Source organism: Scomber japonicus, chromosome 11 (assembly GCF_027409825.1).
Source record: "Scomber japonicus isolate fScoJap1 chromosome 11, fScoJap1.pri, whole genome shotgun sequence".
In the NCBI taxonomy this organism is placed as follows: Eukaryota; Metazoa; Chordata; class Actinopteri; order Scombriformes; family Scombridae; genus Scomber; species Scomber japonicus.
The window spans coordinates 21,054,484-21,078,238 of record NC_070588.1 but is presented as its reverse complement, the minus strand read 5'-3'; the positions used below and the strand labels follow the sequence as shown (position 1 = coordinate 21,078,238).

Here is a 23,755-nt window from a genome sequence, read left to right as displayed (position 1 = left end):
AGGCTTTTTTAGATGTCCTTGCTTGTCTCAGTTTTGTGCCACATGTAAAGAATGCCAAACTCAATCTTGGCAATTCACAGACTGTCATTGCGAGGGGTGTTGAAGCAGAGGTTTCCTCAAACACTGACTTTCCTGTTTTCTGATCATTTTGCTGTTTAAAAAAATGTATCATTAATACTTTACCTACATCCAACAGTCTTGTTCAGATCTCGTGCATTGTTTTAATAAATGATCTTCCCCTTGGATGTCTGAACAGTGAACTTCATTGATATTTATAATCTGGTTTTAATTTGGGGCAATCCAACTAATGTTAACTTTTTTCTTTTGTCTTTGGCCTAACACAGTTTGGAATCCTGTTTTGTGAAGCAACTTGGGCTGAAAGTTATTATTAAGATTGTTGTCATGTAATATTATATATGAAGCGGATGCCAGTGGTCCAGATGTAACCATGCATCTTACCTAAATCATCTGTAAACCAGGAAAAAATTGACTATTTTAACATCACATATGGACATTTTTTTATGGCAAAAATGATATTGCTGTAGTGTTCCTCTAAATAAAGCAAACAGATGCGAGACGTGTGAAAGTGGCTCTCTGACGTCCTTTGGAGACAGTCAAGTGTAAAGAGGGAAAATGTGAAAAACAAACATGTCCGCCTTTCCTTCTAATCGAGATGCAGTGACTCATCCTGAGATCAGTCTGAGGGAGAAGGGCAAGGAACAGGTCTGCGAGGATTATCTGCTGCCGATCTGGTAAGAGATGTTTTATTCAGTGAATCAGAGTTGACACATGGGAGCTTTTATCTTCTGTTTTATGGACACATGCACTTATTCTGTAGCTTGCACAATTTTTTAAGAGCATACTCTCTTGAAAGTAAATTACAGACATTACATTGCATTATACTTTTGAAATGCTGGTGTTAGTGAAGTGCTCTATATGTACCTGAAAACATATTTTTCTTGTAAAGACTGAATTCAATTACTTCTGCCTTTTTATATTGAGTCTTCCAGTTCCTGAAATCATGCATCATCTGTACGTCTCTGTGCTGCTCTTTTATCTTGTGCTCAGCTCTGCGCCTCCTACAGGTATGTCAGTGACTCATATATGGTGTTACAAATGAATAGGCTTGACATGATGATGTACAACAGCAATTCTGAAATAACAGACAAGGTGTGAAGTAATTTGTACACCTCTTTCTGTCTCTGTCTCCTCTGACAGGAGCGGAGAAGAGCGATGCAACTGTCAGGAACGGGGAGAGGGAGAAACGGAGCCTGCCATACTGGGGCCTTTGGTCGTCAGACTTCTTTGGATGGTTGGAGGAGCTACACGCCCAGGCGGCTTACGACGGGATGCGGGACCTGGCTCACACCTTCTGGGCTCACTTCCCCATCAGCAGCGAGTTGGGCTACGATAGTCCTGAGTCCGATGTTCAACATGAGGAGTGAGGCAGCAGAGACACAGGGTGCAGATAAGATGTTTAAATTTCTGAGGACTGGTATATGCCACCTTTGACATGTTTTGATGTTTATGTTTCCAATAATAAATAGTAGTTTTTTGACAGTTTTTTTAGTGTTACAGTCAAAATGTCAAATGTTTCTTTTTCATTATTTCTGGCCTTATCAAAACCAAGTCTCACATTTTGCCACAAACTGAGTTAACACATTTGATGAAGGTGATTAAATTAGGAAACAACTATTAAGAATAAGCCAAATGAGGAATAATGCTTTATATATTGCACAAGCTATGCATGAACACAATTCTTCACAATTCTTCAGAATGTTATCCTACATAGTGATGATTCAGGGTCATCTAGACCCCAGAGAGCTTGAACTCCCTGTCAGGCAAAACAAACTTTTATAAAACTTCAATCACAGAAATCCAGACTGATTTCAGATGAAGAAAAGGTAGAGTTGCGTAAAAACTACTGTCAACACCAATCACAGATATAGAACATATGAAAAAGTGTATTTAACCATATTTTGCAGCTTGTGTCTGTAAGACCCGAAACAGAGGGCATGCATCATTCTCCAAAAAATGAAGCTTTGGCAAAAGTTCAAGAATAAAGACCCCCCCCCCTCGCATTGTTCCTTTATAACACTAGGGGTGAATATCTGCCATTCCTCCTGTTCTCTCCGTCACAAGTGCTTTCCCATGCTGTCAAAATCCCTTCATTCACAATTCCAACATCACCACAACTGACCAGTGATCTTTATGCATGTATTCCTCAAACTGCCATTCTGCCATTCTTTCTGTCAGACCTGATATTCTGCAACCCACCATGACCTCCGTGGTAGCCAGGGACACTAGGACAAAGGTTTCCATCCACCACTTGCTAGCTCTGCTCCACCACCGCTAGCATCTAGGCTCCAGAGGGATCCTGTCCAATTTCCAATTTTTATGAAAATTCTTCACATCAATGGACTCCTTCTGTTGCTAACAACAATAAATATTGTTATACACTTCCAGTCGATCTCGCCTTATTGAACTAACTTCCTCTAACAAGACATCTGGATTAAAGGAATGTTGGAAAAAGCACATCTGCATGTCTTTTAGGTTTGTCACTGCAGTTTGATTCTGACTTTGACATGTGTCTTTTGAGTTGAGAGTGTTTGTGTGAGCTTTGAGGGGAATATGGGACTATGTCTGTGTTTGCAAAGGTGTCACTGAAATGAATCTGTCTCAGCTCATGACACACAAATTGTCGAGTGAAGCGTGACGGGATGGGGATGGGGGTAGAGGAGGAACAACAAAGGAAGGAGTTCAACATATATTTCTGATGTTCCAAATGCCTAAGAACAAACAACACTGGTATAAATGTGAGGATTGCTTTATTCTCTTTTCTTCTTTATCTTTGTCCAAGAACATTCTGGCATAGAGGTGATTAATTCACAGATCTGTGACCAAATAAAAAGAAAGCTTTGTAGTTGAATCTGAGTCACTGTGTCCACATATGCCAAAGCTTAATAGTATGTGGCACATTTGGATGGGGAAGATCAAACCGGATGTCAGATGAATATTTTGCCTATGAAATTCATAATTCTGTCAGAAACGTCATGTTCTAACTGCCCTTTGTGTCTTTTCACCCCTCGTCCCGTCCTCCTGGCTTCTTCTAATCTTCTCCATGCCCTAGAATTACAAATAACACCAGAGAGAGATGTGACTGATCAGTATGTATGTCTGTGTGTTTTCAGACTTTCAAGCACAGATTTTTTGAAACTCAAACTCAGAATATTTGAACCAACGGACATCTGTTTTCCCTTTAGTAAATTTGTTTTCCATCTCCAATGGAAATGCTTGCCTGAGGACAGCGAGTCTTTGATAAGACTGACTGACCTCTCCAGAGGTGTCTGATGCTTTGGATGAATAGAAACACAGGCATGTCTGCACTGAGAGCGGGAGCCTTCACTTTTCAATGAGCTTTACAACACACCAGGACTCAAATTGTTCAGTTCAATTCATTTCAGAATGTGTGTGTGCGTGCGTGCATGCGTGCGTGCGTGCGCGCAGCTGAAAAAATGCAGGTTTCGTGAAGAAGTGAAGTAACCACGTTACAAAGAGCCTGAATGAGGAAATAAGAAAAAGCTAGAGTTCATAATTCACCCTCACCTTTTCATCAAATGCTTTCTGTTTCTGCTCTTTCCTCAGCATGCATTTCTGTCTTTCTGTCTTTCTGTCTTTCTGTCTTTCTGTCTTTTATTTTGTTGCTCACCCTCTGTTCTCTCCAAATGCATCATGAAAGCACTGCAATCGTCTGCCAGCTTCTGGATTCCTGCATTCCAGCTCTACCTGTGAGACACACAGAGACTTCTGTAGCCCTGAACCAAATGCTTTCACAAACACACACACACACACACACACACACACACACACACACACACACACACACACACACACACAAACCTTCATCATATTCCAAGTTCAAGTTCAAGCCCAGTCAAATGTGGTTTTATGAATGAAACCTCTATAAAGTAAGTGCTATCATTCATTCTGCTACCAGAGATTATTATATGTACAACTGCTTTGCAAGGAATCAGTAACTGGCAAACACAGTTGCATCAGTCAGTCAATAATTAATTCCAACTATTGATGATTTACATTATTGATTAAACTGCTGATTATTATCTTGTTAAGTGTTTGTTTCTTTAAATTATCAGAAAATAGTGAAACATGTCCTTTACACCTTTCCCTAACACTGACATCAACAAAATTTGTCTTGTTTTGTCCGATCAGTTTATCATAAAAACAAGAAAAGCAAAAAATATTCTCATCTGAAAAGGTGGAATCAGTTAATAATTTTTGAAAAATGATTTTCGGTTCCCCTCCACTCAAAAATATGTTTTTCTCATAGTAACCTCACTGTGACGTTTGACCTTCTCTGTGCAGATGATGTATGTGCAGAGTTTGACGCTAGAAGGCTGTTTTCACATCCATCTGCCTCTCTGTGCACGCCTTAAACCCCGATTTAAGACATGTACTCACAAGCATGATTTTAGTGATATCATTGATAAACTGGAAGCTTACAAGACTGGGGTGGAAACTTGAAGCCTCCAGTGCACATACACTAGTAGCAATTCGACTTTTCTATGGAAAAAACATATCAGACTTAAAATATTATTTAGTGTATTGCCTGTTGGGGATCTTAAAACAATTAATCGATTAGCAACATTTTTGTCAAATAATTTTCTGCCGATTGACTCAATGATTAATCTAGCACTAGTTTCAGCTTTATTTATGTTTATTAATGTTCATTCAGTCATAAGGGCTTGGGTTGCATATCAAGAGGAAGTCATTGGTAGGAGTGGCGTTATAGTGGTGTTTGGCTTGAGCTTCAGTTTTGAAAAGATCAACATAGTTAGAATAACTATTTCCAATTCATGCTGCGTGCAACTCATTTCATCTGTAGCATCACACTTTCTCATTGCAATATTTACCTGAATTACACCTGTTTTAAATTCTACCCACTCAATCAGCCTCTCATACAACCAGTAGGCAGAAAAAGAAACAGCATTTTTTAATAACATATTTCTACTGCATTGAACTGTTTTTTAGTCCTCTACTCTGCGTTATAAACCACATCCAGGTACTCTGCCTCCCTGTACAGTGTGGAAAAGTACCTGAGACACACATGAAAAATCATTTAAGAGTGGAAAAACTTTCAGTTGCAGTCTTGTTTCTGTAGGCAGGGAGGTAAACGACATTCCAGTGCCATAGGCCAATTTCCACTTGGAAAGTCTGGGTTGCCGCCCACTCTTCCCTCTGGTTGTGCAGCACTTTATGCACAGCTTTAAAGACTCTGAGTGGTTGGGGGAATGATGGCATCTCAGCAGCTCTGTTTGAGGCTATTGGGGGCAGCTGCATTGCTGACTTTATTTGCTCCTCGAGGTGAGCTCAGTCTTTTTTCTTTCTGTTGCATTTTGTCTCTATTTGCTCTGCTTTGCTTATGCATGCTACACTTTTCCCATCCACACACATCTGTTCTTCATCCTCTGGCCTTCAATTAATTTCTAGATTTTAGTGGTAGTCTAGTTTCTAACAGTAATCACAGTTAAAAAGAGAAAAAAAGTCTTTCTAATAACAAACAACTTTCCTTTCTGAAGTGTAGCACATATTTGAATACATTCCACTACCATTCTATTTTATTCATTTAAGCTGGGTGGGAAACAGAACATGCACAAAACCTACTTGAGATGGAAAATCTATCACAGAGAGCATCTTTTATTATTGTCAGTTATATTGTTAAAAACAAATGGCATGTTATGTAAAGTAGTTGGCAGTGATGTAAGGAATAGCTGATATGAATGGAATAAAACAAGCACCGTAGTAGCTTTTAACTATTATACGACTATCTATTATTGTCATAAGAAAGGCTTTTATACACTTTTCAACAGTTGAGGTTGAACTTCTTCTGAAGTAAAATGACTTTGACTGGAAAACTTTCCGATCCATAGTAATAACCTCAAAGTCTGTAACAGTGTAGTCACCACAGCTGCAGACACTTCAGGATGTGCCTCACAGAGCCATTTTTTTCTTATTTAGTTAGGTTATCACTCCTCTGATTCTTGCAGTACTAGTTGTGTGCCACAGGGCTCTAATTAAGGCCCAGTGCTTTTTGAATTTGTATATGTTATGATATAACCTCACAGAGTCAACAGTTTCATATAGCTGTGCAGATAGCAGCCTACTGTGCATCTCCATGTCATCTAGTACTGAACAACAAATGATAAAAAAGCACAGCCAGCACAACTAAATCAGCCTTCTAACAAATGTGTCTTTTTTCTCCTTCTTTTTAACACTGAACAGAAGAAGCCAGGTATAAAATGGGGAATCTATGGGTGTATTTTTCAAAAAGTGAACCAGCAGTGAAAACACCCAGAAAGACACCTTCAAACGCACATTTTGAGCAAAATATTTCTACAGCTCTAAATCATTTGCAGTGTTTGTCTACCCTCTGACATCTGTTTGATGTTACTTTTACATGCATTAAATATCCAGATGTCACAAAGTTCACTGGTTATTAATGATAGCTGTGAGATGATATACGGTAGGAATGAATGTAGGGAAGGGGGAGAAGATTAAAAAAAAAACTTTTACAGTCAAAGATCTGGGAAGAATGAGTGCACAGTGTGCATGCTGTGGATACTTGCCAATGTAATGAGAAAAGTTTTGCTGGAACTTGTTGTTTTAGGCTCATTTGCATCACAAACTGTAGAAAAACATTTGCAAGCAATTTTCTCCAGCTGAATTCTCGTGTTCCACCTCTAACTGCACACTGAAAAGAGTTTGTGCTGAAGCAAAGACAGACTGTAACTTTAGATATCGACTAGATGTCTTTCCATATTCTGAGGTAGCTTAGAAAAACACTAGTATTATGCTTCAGCTTTTCAGAAAAACAGATAAAATACAATCTTTTATACTTTTGGGAGGAACTTTGGTGTATGTACAGAACCATCAATTGCCACTTCAATCTGCATAAAGGGACAACGATACCTACAGTATCTACATTAATGCACACTTTGTGTGTATGACCATTTGTCACACAGTGTAGCTCCATTGCTCCAGAAGGAGAGAAAAGCAGGAAGGGAGTCGCCATCACAAATGCAAAATCCTCTACAAGCTAGTTTCCTGGGATGAGTGGGGAACTTCATATTTGCATCTGTAAATGAAAACAGAAAAGAAACTCATTCATGCAACTGAGATAGGGGAGGGAAGTGAAAGCTATCAAAGGCTAATCAGAATATGATATATTCATCGGCAGGGATCACATCTTGTATATCATTTTGTCTTTAAGATTGTCTAATTAAAAAGTAACTTCAAATGTTCTGCTTACCCTTTACTAACAAAAACCTACAACTTTTACTCATTAAGTCCAAGATGACTCTCCTTCACAGATGTATCCAGTGATGGAAGCAGCTTGCACAAGATCTTAAGGAGAAGAGATGGTAATATGCAAACATTTTTATTATACAACTGATACAGTCGACCTATCGAAAGTGCACTTGCATTCTTCTGCCCTTATTGTGTCTCCATCCAGTGGCAGGGGCTGGTACTGCCTCCTCAAAATCCTCCATCGCTGTCCCTCCGTCCAAGGCTCAGGAGTTCCTGGCAAAGCTGAGCAGGACCAAAAGGAACATTTGGGATCGCAGCAGACCAGATGTACAGCAGTGGATTATGCAGTTTATGTACATGGGCTATGATGAACAGGTGAGTTTAGTTCTGTTACAGCAGAGGACGCCTTGCAACAGCAACAAAAGCAAAGTTCAGCGCAGAGATTATGACAGGACTAAACTGATACACATTTTAAAAAGCAGTCTTACCAACTTTTGAGAAAACATTAAATTGAGCTGTGGAAACACACGCACGCACACACAAACACACGCACACACACACGCACACACACACACACACACACACACACACACACACACACACACACACACACACACACAAACTTCAGTCTATCTATAAAAATAAGTTGCAGTATCATCGTGTGACAGGGTTCACTTGTATTTTATCTCAAAAGACCACTCAAAGGAAAGTTAGGGGGACATTAACAGACAAAGGAGCTAAGGCCAACGTTTCCTGACTTGTGGTGTCTATTACGTATGAAACTGGAAACCTGCTGGATCTTACACTTCCTATAACGCAACTTGAAATTGTCTTTTTTTAGACCCTCCCCTCTCAACTCCAACCCCTGAGCCCTGTATATCACACAAGCTTTGTGTAATAAATTACAGAAATTGGTGGCAATCATTGATGGATTGCCCATATAAATGTCCCTCCAGGTCTAATACTGTGATTTAAAATGATTAAAGACCCTGAAAACATAAAAAACATATTTTGTCTGTACTGATCTCACTGTTTAAAAGTGGACGGGCTTGATTGGGAAAGGTGATGTCATACTTGTATGTGTACCAATCAGAACATATCAACATTTAAATCAGCCTCCGTTGACAGCGGTGTGCGTTACCAGGCAACTGTCATGTAAATCTTATCAAACCACACCCCAACAGCCCTTATGAAACTGGTTAGCTGAGTATTTCAGTGTTATCTGAGAATGTTTTATCAAAACTTTAACCTACTTTAGTCATGAACATTTCATTTTATTGAGAAAACTGGATTTTAAACCTGACAAAAGAGGAAACATACAAAAACAAATACAAAACACAAAAAAGATAAAACAGATAAAAACTTTATCTGGATCTTATATACCTCAGACATGTGAAGGACAAACGTGGAGTGACAAAGGTAGAGTAAGCTGTACTCTGGTCTGATGTCTAAAAAATAAATCTTCACAATGTCATTGACTGAATGAATAAATACAAACGTGGAGTTGAATACATGGCAATACATGAATTCCCTCTCAAACACAAATATATCCCCTCTTACAAAGCTAGTTTGAGTTTTCTTTCAGGTCAGTGGCTGCCATATTGAATTCATCAGGGACAGTAAGGAACGGATCAGAAGAGCAGAAAAAAGGCTGTGCACAAAATAACCCCTGACCACCACTAGTACTGACAGCTGAAAGCATTTGTGTTTCATCCAGTACAGCAGTAATCTCAAACAGTGTGCCTGACACAAGAGTGGATGCCATTTGCTGTTGCTTCCTTAAAAGGTCAAAGCTGTCAAAGCATTGGCCATTTCAATGTTTGCCTTTCATGCATGTTTATTTGTCACAGCTGTGCATGCTGACAGTCTCAGTGAACACCATATGTGTTGTTGAAGCTGAATTTTCTAACAAGTCTGTGGTGTTTTTCCTCACCAGAGGCTGGAGGCTGACTTATCATACTGGATGGACCACGCGCGCTCCAATGACCAAGGGCGTCAGCATCACTATGATGAAAACTCCCCGATTGCACCACGTGACACTTCGTCGTACAGACATGGGGCTAATGTCAACTATGACTATTATTAACTCCAGTCTCACACACTTGTTTCTTCTTGAGCCTCCTGTCTTCTTTTTGAGAGCACACAGCCAGTGATAGTCTGTAGTTTTACACCTCTCACACAGCTGTCAACATCCAAGTACTCCACAGCTGCTCCAGCTTCTTTGTCTTGATTGGTTAGACCCTGGGGTATAACCCTTGCACACCTCCTTTGCTCCATCCTTACATACTGGTTAGAAAACACGTGTTTTTGCTCTCATTAAAACATTGCCTCTGCTCTACAAGTAAAGCTGTGAGGCAGCTGATTTGTATGAAATAATTATATTCTTGTCTTATCACTTGACAAAATAAAGATACTTGGCTCCATATTGCCTGAGTCCCCTGCTTTTGTAGAAATGTGTCACATACACACACATGTCTTCTTCCCTAATTTTATCATACACAAAATATTGGAAATATTTTATTAAAATAGTATCTTCACCTGAAATTGATAATGCACATCCTGACATGAGATTTCACAAATAGAACACAATGCAGGTAATGACTGATTATCTTTGTGGAGGATTAATCCACTTCTTCAGTGTGCTGCATCAACAGCCAACAGGTTGCTGACAAGCCACTGATAAGAGGACAAAACATCCAATGGAAAAACAAAGTCAGGTAGTTCATCTACAGAGAAAAAGTACCATGAAACTATTAAAATAAACACAAAGCACTGTACGAGCTGTTTGCAAGATTCTCATGTCTGCAATTTAAATAGCAAAAGCATAAATCCACAAAAAACAAAAAAAACAAAAAAACAAAAACGTAGGCTGGGTTTGAGATTTGTTTTCTCTTAAATTTTTGTTTTTGATTCAGGCTTGTCCTTCCAACAACGCAAGTCCCTGTGAGGAAGCCCACAGTACAGCTGCGGCTCCAACGTGAGGCAACATCTTTTTAAAGAGATCAAAAAAAGTTATCTCTGCTTCTTGAGAGGAGACAACATATCCCAGAGTGCACTACTCAACAGTGTGTTTCAGAGAGTTGCTTTTCAAGGGTCCTCTGAGGAGTCTTAACATCCATCTGTGTTGTTTGGAGAGTCTTTGATGAGAGACCCGACCTCAGTTGTGTCTGGGTCGTCCCTTCTTCATGCGGGCGGCTTTAGGTTTGGGGATGTACTGGTTGTTGGCCTGGTGCTCCAGTTCTCTGCTGAAGTACTGGATGGTTTTGTTCAAGCCTTCCTCCAGGGGCACCTATCAACAAAAGACACATACAACTGAAACAGCAATTGATAATATAAACAATATATAAGTCAGACATTAGCTGTATATGTTATCTATAAGCTAATAAAATGATATTGAGGCTACTTTCCAAACACACCTGCACTATCTGTATTACTCTGCTATTTATTAAGGTGCCTGCTAACATTTTATTTTGTGAATTGTGAAGGTGCTGTTCATCTAGGGGCTAGTTGAAGCTACACAGAATAAGGGCCACATCCTAGACCTGCTTTTATCTTCTGGTTGTTTACTGAATGACATGCTTTGTAGAGAAGTTTAGTGTTTCTGACCATAAACTTATCTTGTTTAATACTTCATTGTCCAGTACCATAAGCTTTTCAACTCATCCTCAGCAGGTACATTTTCCCAAGCATTTTCTGACCTCAAGCTCCCCTTCTTAATAAACACCTCAGCTATTTTAAAATCTCAGCCTTAACTTAATGAAATCTCTTTAATAAAGTGAACTTATCATAAAGCATGAGGAAAATGGAGTTCTACTCATCTAAGTAAAAATGACATGTACTAATTATTTTTCATTTCTTATTGCTAAACATAAACATGACTCCAGATGCCTCGTCGATATTATTGGTCACACCACAAACCCTCCCCTCCTTTTTATTGAGCCCTCAGAATAAAAATGTGAATAGTTTATCATAATTTTTCTCAAATATGGTTCAAGCTGTTGCTAGGAAAGCAATTATCCTTCCTTCTCAAACTGTTATCTTTAATAACAAACTTAACTTTGACCAAAAGGTTAAGTGAGTCATTTATAATACGTTCTGCAACTTTGTAATATCTCAAATATTAGATCTTCTTTATCTGCTCAGAATCTGGAAATTGTCATACCCGCTTTTATTACACCCAGCTTAGACCACTCCTTCCCGTCTCCCTCAATACACCATCTCCAAACTACGATTAGTTCAAAGAGAGTCAGTCTTCAAGACTGCTCACTAAATTCAATATGAGAGAACACACAATGCCTGTTTACCATCTCTAAACTGGTTAACTGTTCGTTTTAACATTGATTTTGCATAAGCAGACATTCAAGTATATCACTTGATATATCACTTTTCTTTTCAAATTCAAAAACACTCAAAGATATAGAGGTGCATCATTATGTTGGACCAATAAGTAAGAAACTGCAATGTAGAAATGCTGATGGTATGATTTTGCTATGATTCAGAAACAGTGTAATTGTTACATTGTTTGTCAATCACACAAACAATGTGACAAGTTTATTTTTCAATTGTAAATTGTCATAATCTGTAAATATCCTGGCTATATTATTTAATAACTATATTGAAAGAACAATGTTTGTTATGTGTGCTATGCTGTCAAAAAAACTGAAAATCCTGTATGGATGGGATCTAATAGTTTTTACAGGAATTAGTTAAACTAACTAACTATCATTTAAAATAAACTAACTATAGTATAACTTTTCACTATGTGACTTTGGATACTAAGTCACATACTGACAAAACAATGTTGCAATAATTATTCTAATAATTGAGAAAAGTCAACATCTGGATCTGCTGTGTGTCACACATACCACCGGCTCCCAGCTGAGCAACATCTTGGCTTTTCGGATGTCAGGTCTTCGCCTCTGTGGGTCATCCTGAGCCTGTGGAAGGAACTGGATCTGACTCCGGCTCACTGTGTGGGTGAAAGAAGAAGAAAAATAGCTTGTTATTGTGAACTTTGCCTGAGCATGAAACCTTACAATCACTAACTAAAGTCAAACATATATGTGTTTACAAAGGTAGGTATTTTAAGGGCTCTGTTTTTGTGGCAGAGAAATATCCAGAGCAAGCAGTACTCTGACACTTTCTGGACTTTTTATGGGATTTTTCTTAGACATTGCATTTTAATTAGAGGTCATGTCTATTTTTCTCTTTCCTGGAATCATACTTGGAACAACAATAAAAAAAAAAGCTTAACATCTACATAAAGGATTACAAATAATCATTCTACGCTCAGTGAATGCATTTTAATTGGCATAAAAAAACCCATTTAATTTGGTTAAAGCAGTATAGCATGTATAAACTGATGAGAGAATTTTACAGTCTGTTTTCCAAAGCTCAATTATTCTGCATGAAAACCTTCTCCTTGAGTTATTTAAATCAGTGCAACATTTGAAGGCAGCAAATATGTTGATAAAGGTGCAGCCTTCGATTTTGAGAAATGCTGCTTTAGAGCGCAGCACTATTATGCAGGGCAGACTACTGTGTTAACCTTCATGAAATCATACTGGTTGATTATAACTCTATTTTTTATGTGGAAGACATCAGATTACCTGAGCAATCCACCCAATAATTGTCTAGATATTTCACTCTACAGGAAAAGTCTAAAATTCTAAAATTATCAATCCATCTGATAACTGACAAGATATTTTAGTGTGGATGGAAAAAGTGGTGGACCAACCAACAGACAGGCTGATATTGGCATCCCTTGGCTTCTCCCTCCTAGTTAAATTAATGGTGATGGAAACATTAACAGTGTATCATTGGAAAGAAATGAGTCAGAGACAGATTGATGCTTCTCTGTCAAGGTGTTGTGTCAGTCTCAACTACACCCTCCAGCTACTGAGTACATGATTAATCAGGTTGGGTTGCTTGAGTTTTCACCAAAGCTAGTAGAGATCACTCATCGTGAAAACAAGAGCAAATTAACGGCTCAACAATATTCTTTTTTGTACTGACTGACACATTTATATTTAGTTATCTAGTAAAGGCATTTCAGGGCAAACTTTCTCTTGCAGCAATATTCTCTTTATCCACAAGAATGATAAGGTTAACCATACTTTGTGTATACTGTATTACAACTACAAGACACTAACTGATAATCTATATGGCACACTCATTGCTACAACAATTAGTAGGTTAAACCCTACAGACTCAGATCAATTTAATTCTGGATGCAGAAGCATAAATGCTCTATAAGAAAGAGCAGGTAAGACAAGACAGACACCAGGACATAATGGGAGCCAGACATTAAGAGATAAGCAGGAAAGTAAGGGCTTGAATTGACATGGATTGAGATAGTGGGGGGAGTTTGCAGACACAGACAGAATGACAACTATCTTAATCGATCCAACACCTTACCAACAAGACTTTTGATGAGACGAGCAAACTCCAATATGGTGTGTTCCTCCGGGTTTCCCTGCAGACAGGTATCGTAAACTTCCATCAAATTAGTGTTAACAAGAAGCAGACACATACATTGACTCACCAGTAAATTGTTTGCCTGTGCTGAGCTCATTTACTATCTTTCAATTTGTGAAACACAGCTGAGTATGACAAACTCACCAGATTGACTGGACTGCTGATGTTACTGTTCATCAACAACACCAGGCCATTTACCAGATCGCTGGAGGATAAATCACACAGAGAAGCAAATACATTACTTTAAAATTCCTTTGCATAGCCTGGCTTTGTATGAAGGACACTGCCAGATAACTTTACATGCACTGATTTGTTAATGATAACATACTGCACTGCATACTGTTTGTGTAACATAATAGACATTTTTCAATTGACATAGAGCCATAGTTGTTTAAATGCTGCTTTTTCATTTATTACAGTGATCATGGAACAAAACATCACATTTTTTCAACTATGTCTGACTGGGCTTAAATATCACAGCAAATTCAAATGAACCATCACCAGAATGTAGCACATACATTTTTAAACAATACAACAACGAGTCCATAAATTAAAAAAACAAAACACAATACCACTACCAATTTCAACACCTTGATGTCTACAACAAATTTCATAATTTACTGATATGCAGCATAATCACAGCCAAAGCAGAGGAATCAAAAAGAGACTAATTAAAAAACCCTATTGCCTCGTTTTCCCAGCTCATACCACATGTTGCCCATGACATTGATACGGGCACGCACCATTCATTAGTACTTTCCTGTCAATATTCATCAGATGTTGACATTAGCAGGCACTGGCAAAAAGATATAATGATATAACGGGCTACCTTTCCTACCACAGGTCAGGAGACAGTGGCAGCAGGTTTACAATACAAATCTAATTTTATAACACAGCACCAGTGAGCTCTATTTTCTCCCAAATGTCGAATTTGCATGCATGCATGCATATTTGCATATTGTCCACCTTTATACTGAGTAATGTGTTGTACACTCCATTTGAATCAATGAGAAGAGACCAAATATTAGAAACAACTCAGTATAACACAACAAACTCAAAAGCACCACAAACTGCAACCTCAGAAAGGACCATTACATTTGATTCCACACCTCTCTAAAATGATGATCTTCATAAAAGGTATGATTTACGGTAGCGCTGTTAAATTACACTATATATATATATATATGCTTAGGTTTCCTGAGGCCTTAAAAAGTCTTAAAATTAAATCAGGGAAATCAAGTTTATTGTATTAAATTTACCTAAAATTTGCTAAAGGTATTAAATTTGGTGCGTTTAAGACAACAAGGAAAATTGTAACACACAGTTGCCTATCGTAACAGTCTAATAGTGTATATGTTTAATTAACTTAGTATTAGATATGGCCAATTATAGAAGTTTTATATTACAATTATGTTACGTTAGCTAGCTGTTGACGCCTGGTTGCATGTCATCTTTTCGTTGTCGTCAGTCACAGTTACTAGATGGGGATGAGCCAAGATGGAAAGATGCAAGTGGAATGAAGGCTGGAGGAAGACAAGTTTTGGACCTGTTTGGTTGGTTGGCAGGAAATGAGGTAAGCTACAATTCATGCTTAAAAACCATGGGGGTGAAAGCTGTTGAATCACTAATAAGATCTTAAAAGCACCATGTAGAAGCCAATATTGTAATAACTTGCCAATAACATAATAAGAGTCCTGAACCATTAACCACCTGTGATGAAAATAAAACTGTCTATGTCACCAAATACAGCATCGTCTCATTCATTAAAGGAGAGCTATCATGCATGTTGATGATTTTTAATTATGCGGCCCATACGCAAGTGGTCCAGAATGTCTTGCGTTCAAAAGGTTTATTTACTTGATCAAGGAGAAGTAAATGAATGATCAGTAAACGTCATAAAAACAGTGCTTAGATGCAACTCAGGGCCTTTGTCCTCCATCCCACAGGGTTCAACATATCCAATCTCTGACTACAGTTGCCTCTACTCTGTTCAGAGAAACAGGAAAACACATATCTGACCTAGGCTGCTATAGCAACACTATCAGGGTGCCTCCTGTTTTCCCAAAAGGAGCAGACTCATTGCCTACTACTATCTCAAGGGTAGACAGTGTCTCACAGTCAAGATTTGGTGTGGCCTCACGATGACCGCAAAGCCTAGTTTGACCCAGTACCTGCATATGATTGACCTAAATGATTTGCAATTCCCTAACAATGCAGTGTTAGTGATCAATGCACGTGGTAATGTTCAATGTAAGCATGAATAAAATAAAGACTTTCACCGCAACACCCCGTAGCACTGATTTAGTAACACCTTTATTCGACTGTCCTTAAGTGTACAAATAACACCACGTCATCATCTTGGATACCACTATCGTCATTTTTAGTTTCAGTCTCAAAATACTAAATCCACTATCCAAAATGCAACAGTAGAAATCCTGAAATTGTTACAGATGGGTGACAAATGATTGTCTTAGTAAGGTCTTCCATCTTCCATAAGTGTTCAATTGGGCTGATAACTGGCGACTTCGAAGGCCATAGCAAATGATTCACATCATTTTCATCCTCATCAAACCATTCAGTGACCTCTCGTGCCCTCTGGATGGAGGCATTGTCATCCTGGAGGACATCATTCCCATCACGATAGAAATGTTTCATCATAGGATTAAGGTGATCAGTCAGAACAATTTTGTATTGATTTGCATTGACTCTTCCCTTTAAGGGGACAAGTGGACCCAAAGCGATTCAGCAGAATGCCCCCCACAGCATAACAGAGCCGCTGGATCCCCTCACTGTAGGGATCAAGCATCCAGACCTGTGCCATTCTCTCAGTGGGGATAAGATGATGAGGGATGACTCATCTGATCACATCAAATTTTTCCACATCTCTGTAGACCAGTATCTGTGTTTTTTGCACCACTGAACTCTCAAATGTGCATCCGCCTTTGTAATGATGCAACCCTTTTCTAACAACCCCCTCTATGTAATTGTTGATGGACTGCTCTTGCTGACAGTCTGACCATGTGCTGCACTGACATTCTCAGTCACCTAAACAAGAGTTGCTCTTCTGTTTTTCCTAACATATTGCCTGTCGACCACAATTTCCGACCCTATTTACAAATGTCATTACCACAGGAATGCAGATGTCACTTCAGTCACTGTTCTTGTTGAAACACCAGCAAATTGAGTAGTCTTTGTGACTAAAGCTCCTGCCATCTGTGCCCCAAACAATGAACCCTCTTTCAAAGATCTTTTCCTCTAACCATCTAGATACAAAATCAAAATCAATTAATTTACTGAGCAAACAGGATGTTAATTACTTAAATGTAGCATGCAGTGCACTTGTGTGGAAGCACCTGCATTAAGTATGTTTCTGCTCAAAGACCAAAAGTCAAAGGGCCTGATTTACACAGGCACAGTGCAAAAGATTGTGCGTTTAGTGTGAGTGCGTTTTGCGGGTGATCTACTAAGAATAACTGCGTGAATGAAAACAGGTGCAACAGGGTGGAGACAGTAGTATTTAAATGAGGGTTTCTGCATATCTTAATGGAGAGTTTGGAGGAGCAGAAAGCTGCAAGCGCAAAATGAAATGTGATCAGGTTCTAGTGGAAGAGGTTAATAAATATATTGAGTTATAACAAAAACAAATATTACCAGAAAAACCAACAGTCAAGTCAATGTTGTTTCTCTGCGTATTCTGATTGATATACAGATTGAACAGAAGAATGAAACATTGCAGGAGCTGTGTCAAAACGTGTTCCTTTTCTTACCTTACATACTGAAAGGCTCTTGTTTGGGAACCAGTACCATATACCTAGAACAACAACAGGAAATTTGTTATCATTCCTGCGTAATACACTTACCGCAGGTGCATTTCTACTCTACATATTTCAAAAAATGAGCACTAAGTTTTTTAATTACTAGTCCATGTGTGTTGTCCATTACTGTTGACTTGATCAAGTTCAGATAATCATGGCAACAGTAAAAATGCAAAAAGTACAGTAAAAGTCTTGAAAGTTGTCATGTACAGTGCAACAAAGTATTTTCTTTGTATTTCCCTTCTTTAAAAATATCAAATACAACTCATAAAACACACCTTCATCCAGATTGATCTGAACACTAAAGGGTCTTTTCAGTTAAAATCATGCCACTTATTAATTTTGATTGATAAGTGGCTTCTTTTATGCTTTTATGTGATTTAAGGGATAGGTCCACAATTTTGTCGGTTTTGATACTTCTTGATTTGGCTCATTTTGATGGCTGAAGCTTCATATTAGCTTCAGATAAACTTTTAAATACATTTTAACACAGAAGGAAGACTGTAGATCACATACATTGTAAGTGCATTGTACTGTAAGTGAAAAATCTGTTTCAAAGTTCATTTGGGCACCTGACTGTTGTGTTGATACAGACTTCAAAAATTGTGAACCTGTCCATTAAGATGCATACAAAAGTAATGAATCATCATCTCACAGAGGCTAATCCGCTTTTGTATGTCATCACATAGCTAGCACTGAAAAACAAAGAGCCTGATGTGTTCAGAGGGTTGTCTCGAGCACAGGTGAAAGCAGCTGATCAGTAGAAAAACTTAAAATTCATACAGTGAGGGGTTCTCCCTGTAGAGCTTGCAGGATGAAGTTGCTGACAACACGTCCATCATTCATGTGCATTCGGGAGCCAAACGTGTTGAAAATTCTTGCCACTCTCACCTCGACACCTTCCTGTGAGCAAAGAAAGAAGAAAGTGGGTGAACTCATTAGTAATTTAAGAATTGTGCTGTTCCATGGTATTATTATTTATCTTTATTTTCATTATTTATCTTATTATCCATCATGTTTACTTATTGTATGAGAAATTGTTTCATAATGTAAGCTCTGTGGTATTATTACATTTTCTCTGAGTTACATACATTTATCTTTAGGGGAAATATGAACAGGTATTAGGATAACTTTTTTATTATTCATGAAAAGAAATGTATTATTCATGAGGTTTAATTGATAGGTACACACAAGCACACAGATATGGCAATTTATTAGAGATAATTACTGCAATCTGGATGATGCTAATAAATTACTTATTGCATGCTGTACAAAATGAGCAGATTCCTAATGTGTCCCCAGCTACAAAGTTCAGAACATGACACCCCCACCTCAGTCAAATATGCAGCATGTATAACAGTTCTACTGTTTGCAAGCAAAATATACCAGACACAGCATGTGTGCCATTGTGTTTAGTGGCTTTAGTTATAGTTATAAGGTTGAACCTTTTTGGCAATTTCTTTTTTTTTTTTTTTTTTTTTGGCTGGAGCCCTCTGTGTTGCCCCAGTTCCAATAAATAATGGGGCTTTTGACCAATAAATGTTGAAGTTGTATTAATTGCATGGGAAATTAGATTATCTGCATGACACACAGGCACACAGTCACAAAGAATTAATAAATGAGGCCAACTACATCACGGATACTCACACAGCTCCAACAGAACATTACATTTTTTAAAATCCATGGCCTTGTTAAGTCAGCCTAATGCATCAATGAATAGCACTTCTGATGGGATGTTGAAACATCATAGGTCATATTACATGAATAAAAACATGAAAATTATGTAGACCAATCTCTTCAAAATGTGGAACATGAAATTCAACGGACACAACCATCAAATGTATTCAGAACAAAGACACAATGAGGACAACATGATGAAGAGGTCTTAGGGGTGTGTGTGTGTGTGTGTGGTAATGTGTGCACAGGTATACTTATACACATAGCAGAAGGGTTAGGTTCTGTTTTTATACACATCACAGTCTACACACCTTACTGATCAGGTTGACAGCAATACCCTAATTACAGAACAGAATGGGCTTAAGGCAGTATGTCAAGAACAACAGCTTGAATTAATTCACTTTCTCCAGTAACTTAAATCATATGGTTTACTTTTTCTGTAGTACTACACATCTGCACTATACAGCTTGCCACAAAAGAAGAATGTGCAGAGCTTTGAACATACCATGTCTGTGTTTTTGATCTGTGACTGGCATATATTAAAATGCATCATATTTTAAAAGTAAACCACATTGCCTTCAGGTTATTTAATTCAAATATGTGGAACATCAAATTTCTACCCACATCACATTCACAAAAAAGTGCAAGCAAAAGATATAAAGCTAACATCCAGAAAATAGGGCTTTTAAACCAAACAGTTCCAGGAACATAACACAGGGGCAAACTCAGGAACTAAACACATTTGTGTGTGTGTTCGACAATGCAGATTTGTGTTGTTGTTCTTTATAATGTGCTGTTGTCACCTGCAATGTTTGAATAGATGTTGGGACTGTAATGTGCACAAGTAGAGATTCAAAATTGGTAAAATATTATTTATAATTTCTCCAAGTACATCCTCATGCCTTAAATGTGCTTGTTTGGTTAGATCAACAGCCCATTTTCATATATGAGAGAAAATCAGCACATACTCAAAAGTAAGAGGCTGAAATGAGAGAATATTTGGCATGTTTGCCTGAAAAATGGCTGAAGCTATTAATCCATTAACAAAATAGTTGCAAATTAATTGTCAGTCAATGTAAAAATTGATTAATTGACTATTTTGGAGTGTTTTTTTCCCCAGTTATTACTGTGCCTCAGTAATCAACCGATTTAAAATAATGATTGAATAGATTGCATTTTCAGGGAGTCTCTGTGCATTGGCCATCAGCAATCGCTCAAACGGTGTCATGACATAACAACTAAGGCAGGATCTTGAAGGAGGAGATCTGGAGCACATGGTAATAATTAGAAATTTCCAAATGTAAAGCATGACTTTTATTAATACTGTATGCTCCAGATCACATCCAGATTCTGCCACATTTCATTTTCAATGTTTTTTCTCTAACCTCTTTGAATAAATGTATTACTACAGTACTTGTGACAGTAGGAGCTTGCTTGAAAGAAGTAATCACTGTTCATGCTGTAGTATTGCCTGCTTAAATCTATATCTAAGCAGGTAATTCTGGGCAGGCAACACTGGGCCCAGGGGATATGGTTATTTGTGACTGAGAATAGTGGTGTGAATGTAGTTGGACGGTGATCCTTATAGATCACCTCCCACAGTTCAGCACACATACCAACCATAGATTAAGTATAAAATTGAATTTCTCATTGGAGATAAAGCAAACAAACCACTGTAGCTACCAGTCATAGACAGACTGTGTGTCGCCAACAAGGATTTTTAAGAGCACTGACTAAACCAGCATTTTGTGTGTCCAAAGTGACATTTGCAGGTATCTTTACATGCTGTTTATGTCGCAGCTGAGCAGCTAATTGGCTATCAAGCTGCTAAATGATGATAGCAGAGCACTTTTCCTTGGTGAATGTTTGTTTGATGGCTTGTTCAACAAGCTAAGGTGCAGGACTAGAGGTGCGTTCGTGTTTGTATTTGATGATGTGAACAGAGGCTATTTTTTCATTCACTACACTATTTAACAGAAGAAGGTATCAGGCCTCATATTGAACTATTGAATATTTTATATATTTTAATCTTATTTAAACATTGGCCATCTGGAATGTTATTATCCTTTAAGACCATAGGTAAATATTCCTTGCTTTAGGTATTCTTTTATTTATAAACATATCATTTAAATATTAAAATGCTGCATTAAAAGAAAAAAATAGAAAGTTTCTTAGTTTAAACAACCTTTGTGGCTATATCAGAGTATATCAGAGCTGGTTGATCTTTAAGTGTTTTAAGTGGAGATAGTGTGACTGCTCCTTTTAAGTGTAGGTGGTGGCACATGACTGCAGGGTGAAAGCACAAAGAGAGAGTGCTCAGAGGGGGGTGTCTGTGTGCAGCCAGGGGGGGCGGTCGAGGTCAAGAGAGGATGAACAGGTGTGTCCGTGTCTGTTTTAGAGTACATCAGAGAGAGAGCACGAGACCAGAGTGAGCAGCTTCAAGAATAGAAAATCAATTTGTGGAAGGCAAAGTTTTATTGTGGCAGGCTGCCACAAACAAATGAATGTGTGGGAAACCATGTGGTGGTTATAACGCACTGGTTAAACTGCTTGGAAGGGTGGCCTGACATTTGAGTCAAAGTAAATGAAGATGTATGAGCATAATAGCTGTTGCATCTAACACTGGCAAACTAATAAGAAAATAAGCATGTCCATGACCCCTGTTGAATTTTGGCTATCAGCACGGATGCACAAAATTATGTGACGAGTCAACCTCAAGTCAACATTTAATACCATAAAAAAAAAAAACAACAACTTCATAGTTAATAACCTCAGAGAGCAACACCACCAGCATTTATCTGCTCTGGAATGTATCTCATGTGTTAGAGGTCTTTAAAGTATCCACATTTGCACATAAATTGAATCACTGCTTTCAATAGGTGAACCGCCATCTGGTAGAGAGCACTTATGACTGAGACATCCACTCACCAGTCTACCTACTCTGGTAAATGGCAACTAGCAAGAGCATATAAGACCAATGTTCACCACATGTAGGCTTGTTGGAGATGCTTCAGTTTACTGATGGGAACAGCATTTACACACAACAATAATAATGTATCATATTCATTAAAATTACGAGGAGGATAACATGATCACTTGGCATAAAATGAATAAAGGAGTACTGGTGAGTCCAGTAATTTTAGTCCTGCTGTTTCTAAAAATAGTCACATACAGTAATGACCATATACCAACAATTATCTGCTGCTGTCTATTTCCTTGTGGTTACAGCCCTTCTATAGTCTTATTTAAAGATGTTCTCCAGACATGTTTAAAAACACTAAAAAATTACATCCTTCATTGAAAAATCAAAAAAATCTATGAATATTAAAATATATTTCATTTTAAAGGTTTAACACAATGTCTCCTATGTCATTGAAAAGTATTTCATTCTTATTGTAGGTGCACTAGAGGATTCACCTGGGATCCAAGCTAGTTGTGATATAACAATAGGTGTTGTACTTGCACTCGTTAAACAAAATTTAAGGAGAGCACAGAGAAACTTTTGATGAACGTGAGAACAGCCTTCAAATGTTAGTTAATAGGTTTCAGTGTAAAATATGGAGGAGTACATACCAATAAGTAAGAGTATAAATTATCAGTATCAGTGACCATATCAAAGCAAAAAAAAAGAACTGTCAAAACTGCAATGGACATTTCCACTGCATGCTCAGGATCTGCATTTGCTGGTAAGATTTTGTTTAAAATGTGTCTAACCACCTGACAATCAGATATCAACTGTTGTAAAGTTTGTTCTCTCTATGTTTCCGTTCTGTCTGAGGAGCAGGTAAGACATAATTTTTCATACACTGCATAACCTATACTCATCACTTTTGAAATGTTAATGAATTTTGATTACATGACTGAGCAATAGATGGAATAGGTGATATCCTTGTCTTTCTGTACAAATGACTGACAGTTGGATATTGAAAGCAGGCCAGGAGAAGTAAAGGCAGATAAATAAATATCACCTGCCTAAAGCAAAGGCAAGAGGAGTCAGTCATATCTGATCATTAAAGGCTGGCGTCAATCAAGTCACACCAGGAAAAAAATATCAAAAAGTCTTTTACAAGCTGCAGCATTAAAATGAACACATTAATGCATTACTAATTGAAATTACAATTTTGCATTCACAGGTCAGTTGACTACAAAAATAAAGGCCGGATGGATCAGATCAGCACGCCCAAGTGGCCATGGGCATGCAGTCTTGCTCTTTTTAAACTCTGTGAGACCATTTGAGGAAGATCTCCTGCTACTTTTGAGAATGGCGATGTAGCCGTGTAGCCTACCTCGTGCAAGAACTGTAAAGAGGTCTAGTGGTTACAGGAGAGAAACTCAAGAGAAAATTCTCCACAGATTCCATTGTACAGGACAGCGGGCTCACGGTCATCAACAATGGACTGTCTGAACTCCAATATCAAGCTGCTGGTGCAGCACATTGTGGGTTCACACTCACTATGTTC

The 23,755-nt window shown here is 38.1% G+C and overlaps 2 protein-coding genes across 2 annotated transcripts in view; one reads left to right on the top strand and one right to left on the bottom strand.

Annotated features, from left to right (window-relative positions):
* Nucleotides 1–5,309: 5,309 nt before the first annotated feature.
* Nucleotides 5,310–10,159, top strand: ecrg4a (ECRG4 augurin precursor a). Its single transcript, XM_053328425.1, has 4 exons — nt 5,310–5,382; nt 7,389–7,439; nt 7,532–7,701; nt 9,263–10,159. Exons 1-4 carry the CDS (start codon nt 5,310–5,312, stop codon nt 9,410–9,412), a joined length of 444 nt encoding a protein of 147 aa, XP_053184400.1. The 3' UTR covers nt 9,413–10,159.
* A 179-nt stretch (nt 10,160–10,338) lies between these two features.
* The window catches only part of uxs1 (UDP-glucuronate decarboxylase 1), a 42,903-nt gene continuing 29,486 nt past the window's right edge, over nt 10,339–23,755 (bottom strand). Inside the window, exons 10-15 of the mRNA XM_053328413.1 lie at nt 18,402–18,521; nt 17,571–17,614; nt 13,948–14,008; nt 13,744–13,801; nt 12,192–12,295; nt 10,339–10,615 (exon numbers count right to left, since the gene is read on the bottom strand). Coding sequence (XP_053184388.1) covers nt 10,484–10,615; nt 12,192–12,295; nt 13,744–13,801; nt 13,948–14,008; nt 17,571–17,614; nt 18,402–18,521 — 519 coding nt within the window. The 3' untranslated portion in view covers nt 10,339–10,483. The remainder of the gene's footprint in view (nt 10,616–12,191; nt 12,296–13,743; nt 13,802–13,947; nt 14,009–17,570; nt 17,615–18,401; nt 18,522–23,755) is intronic.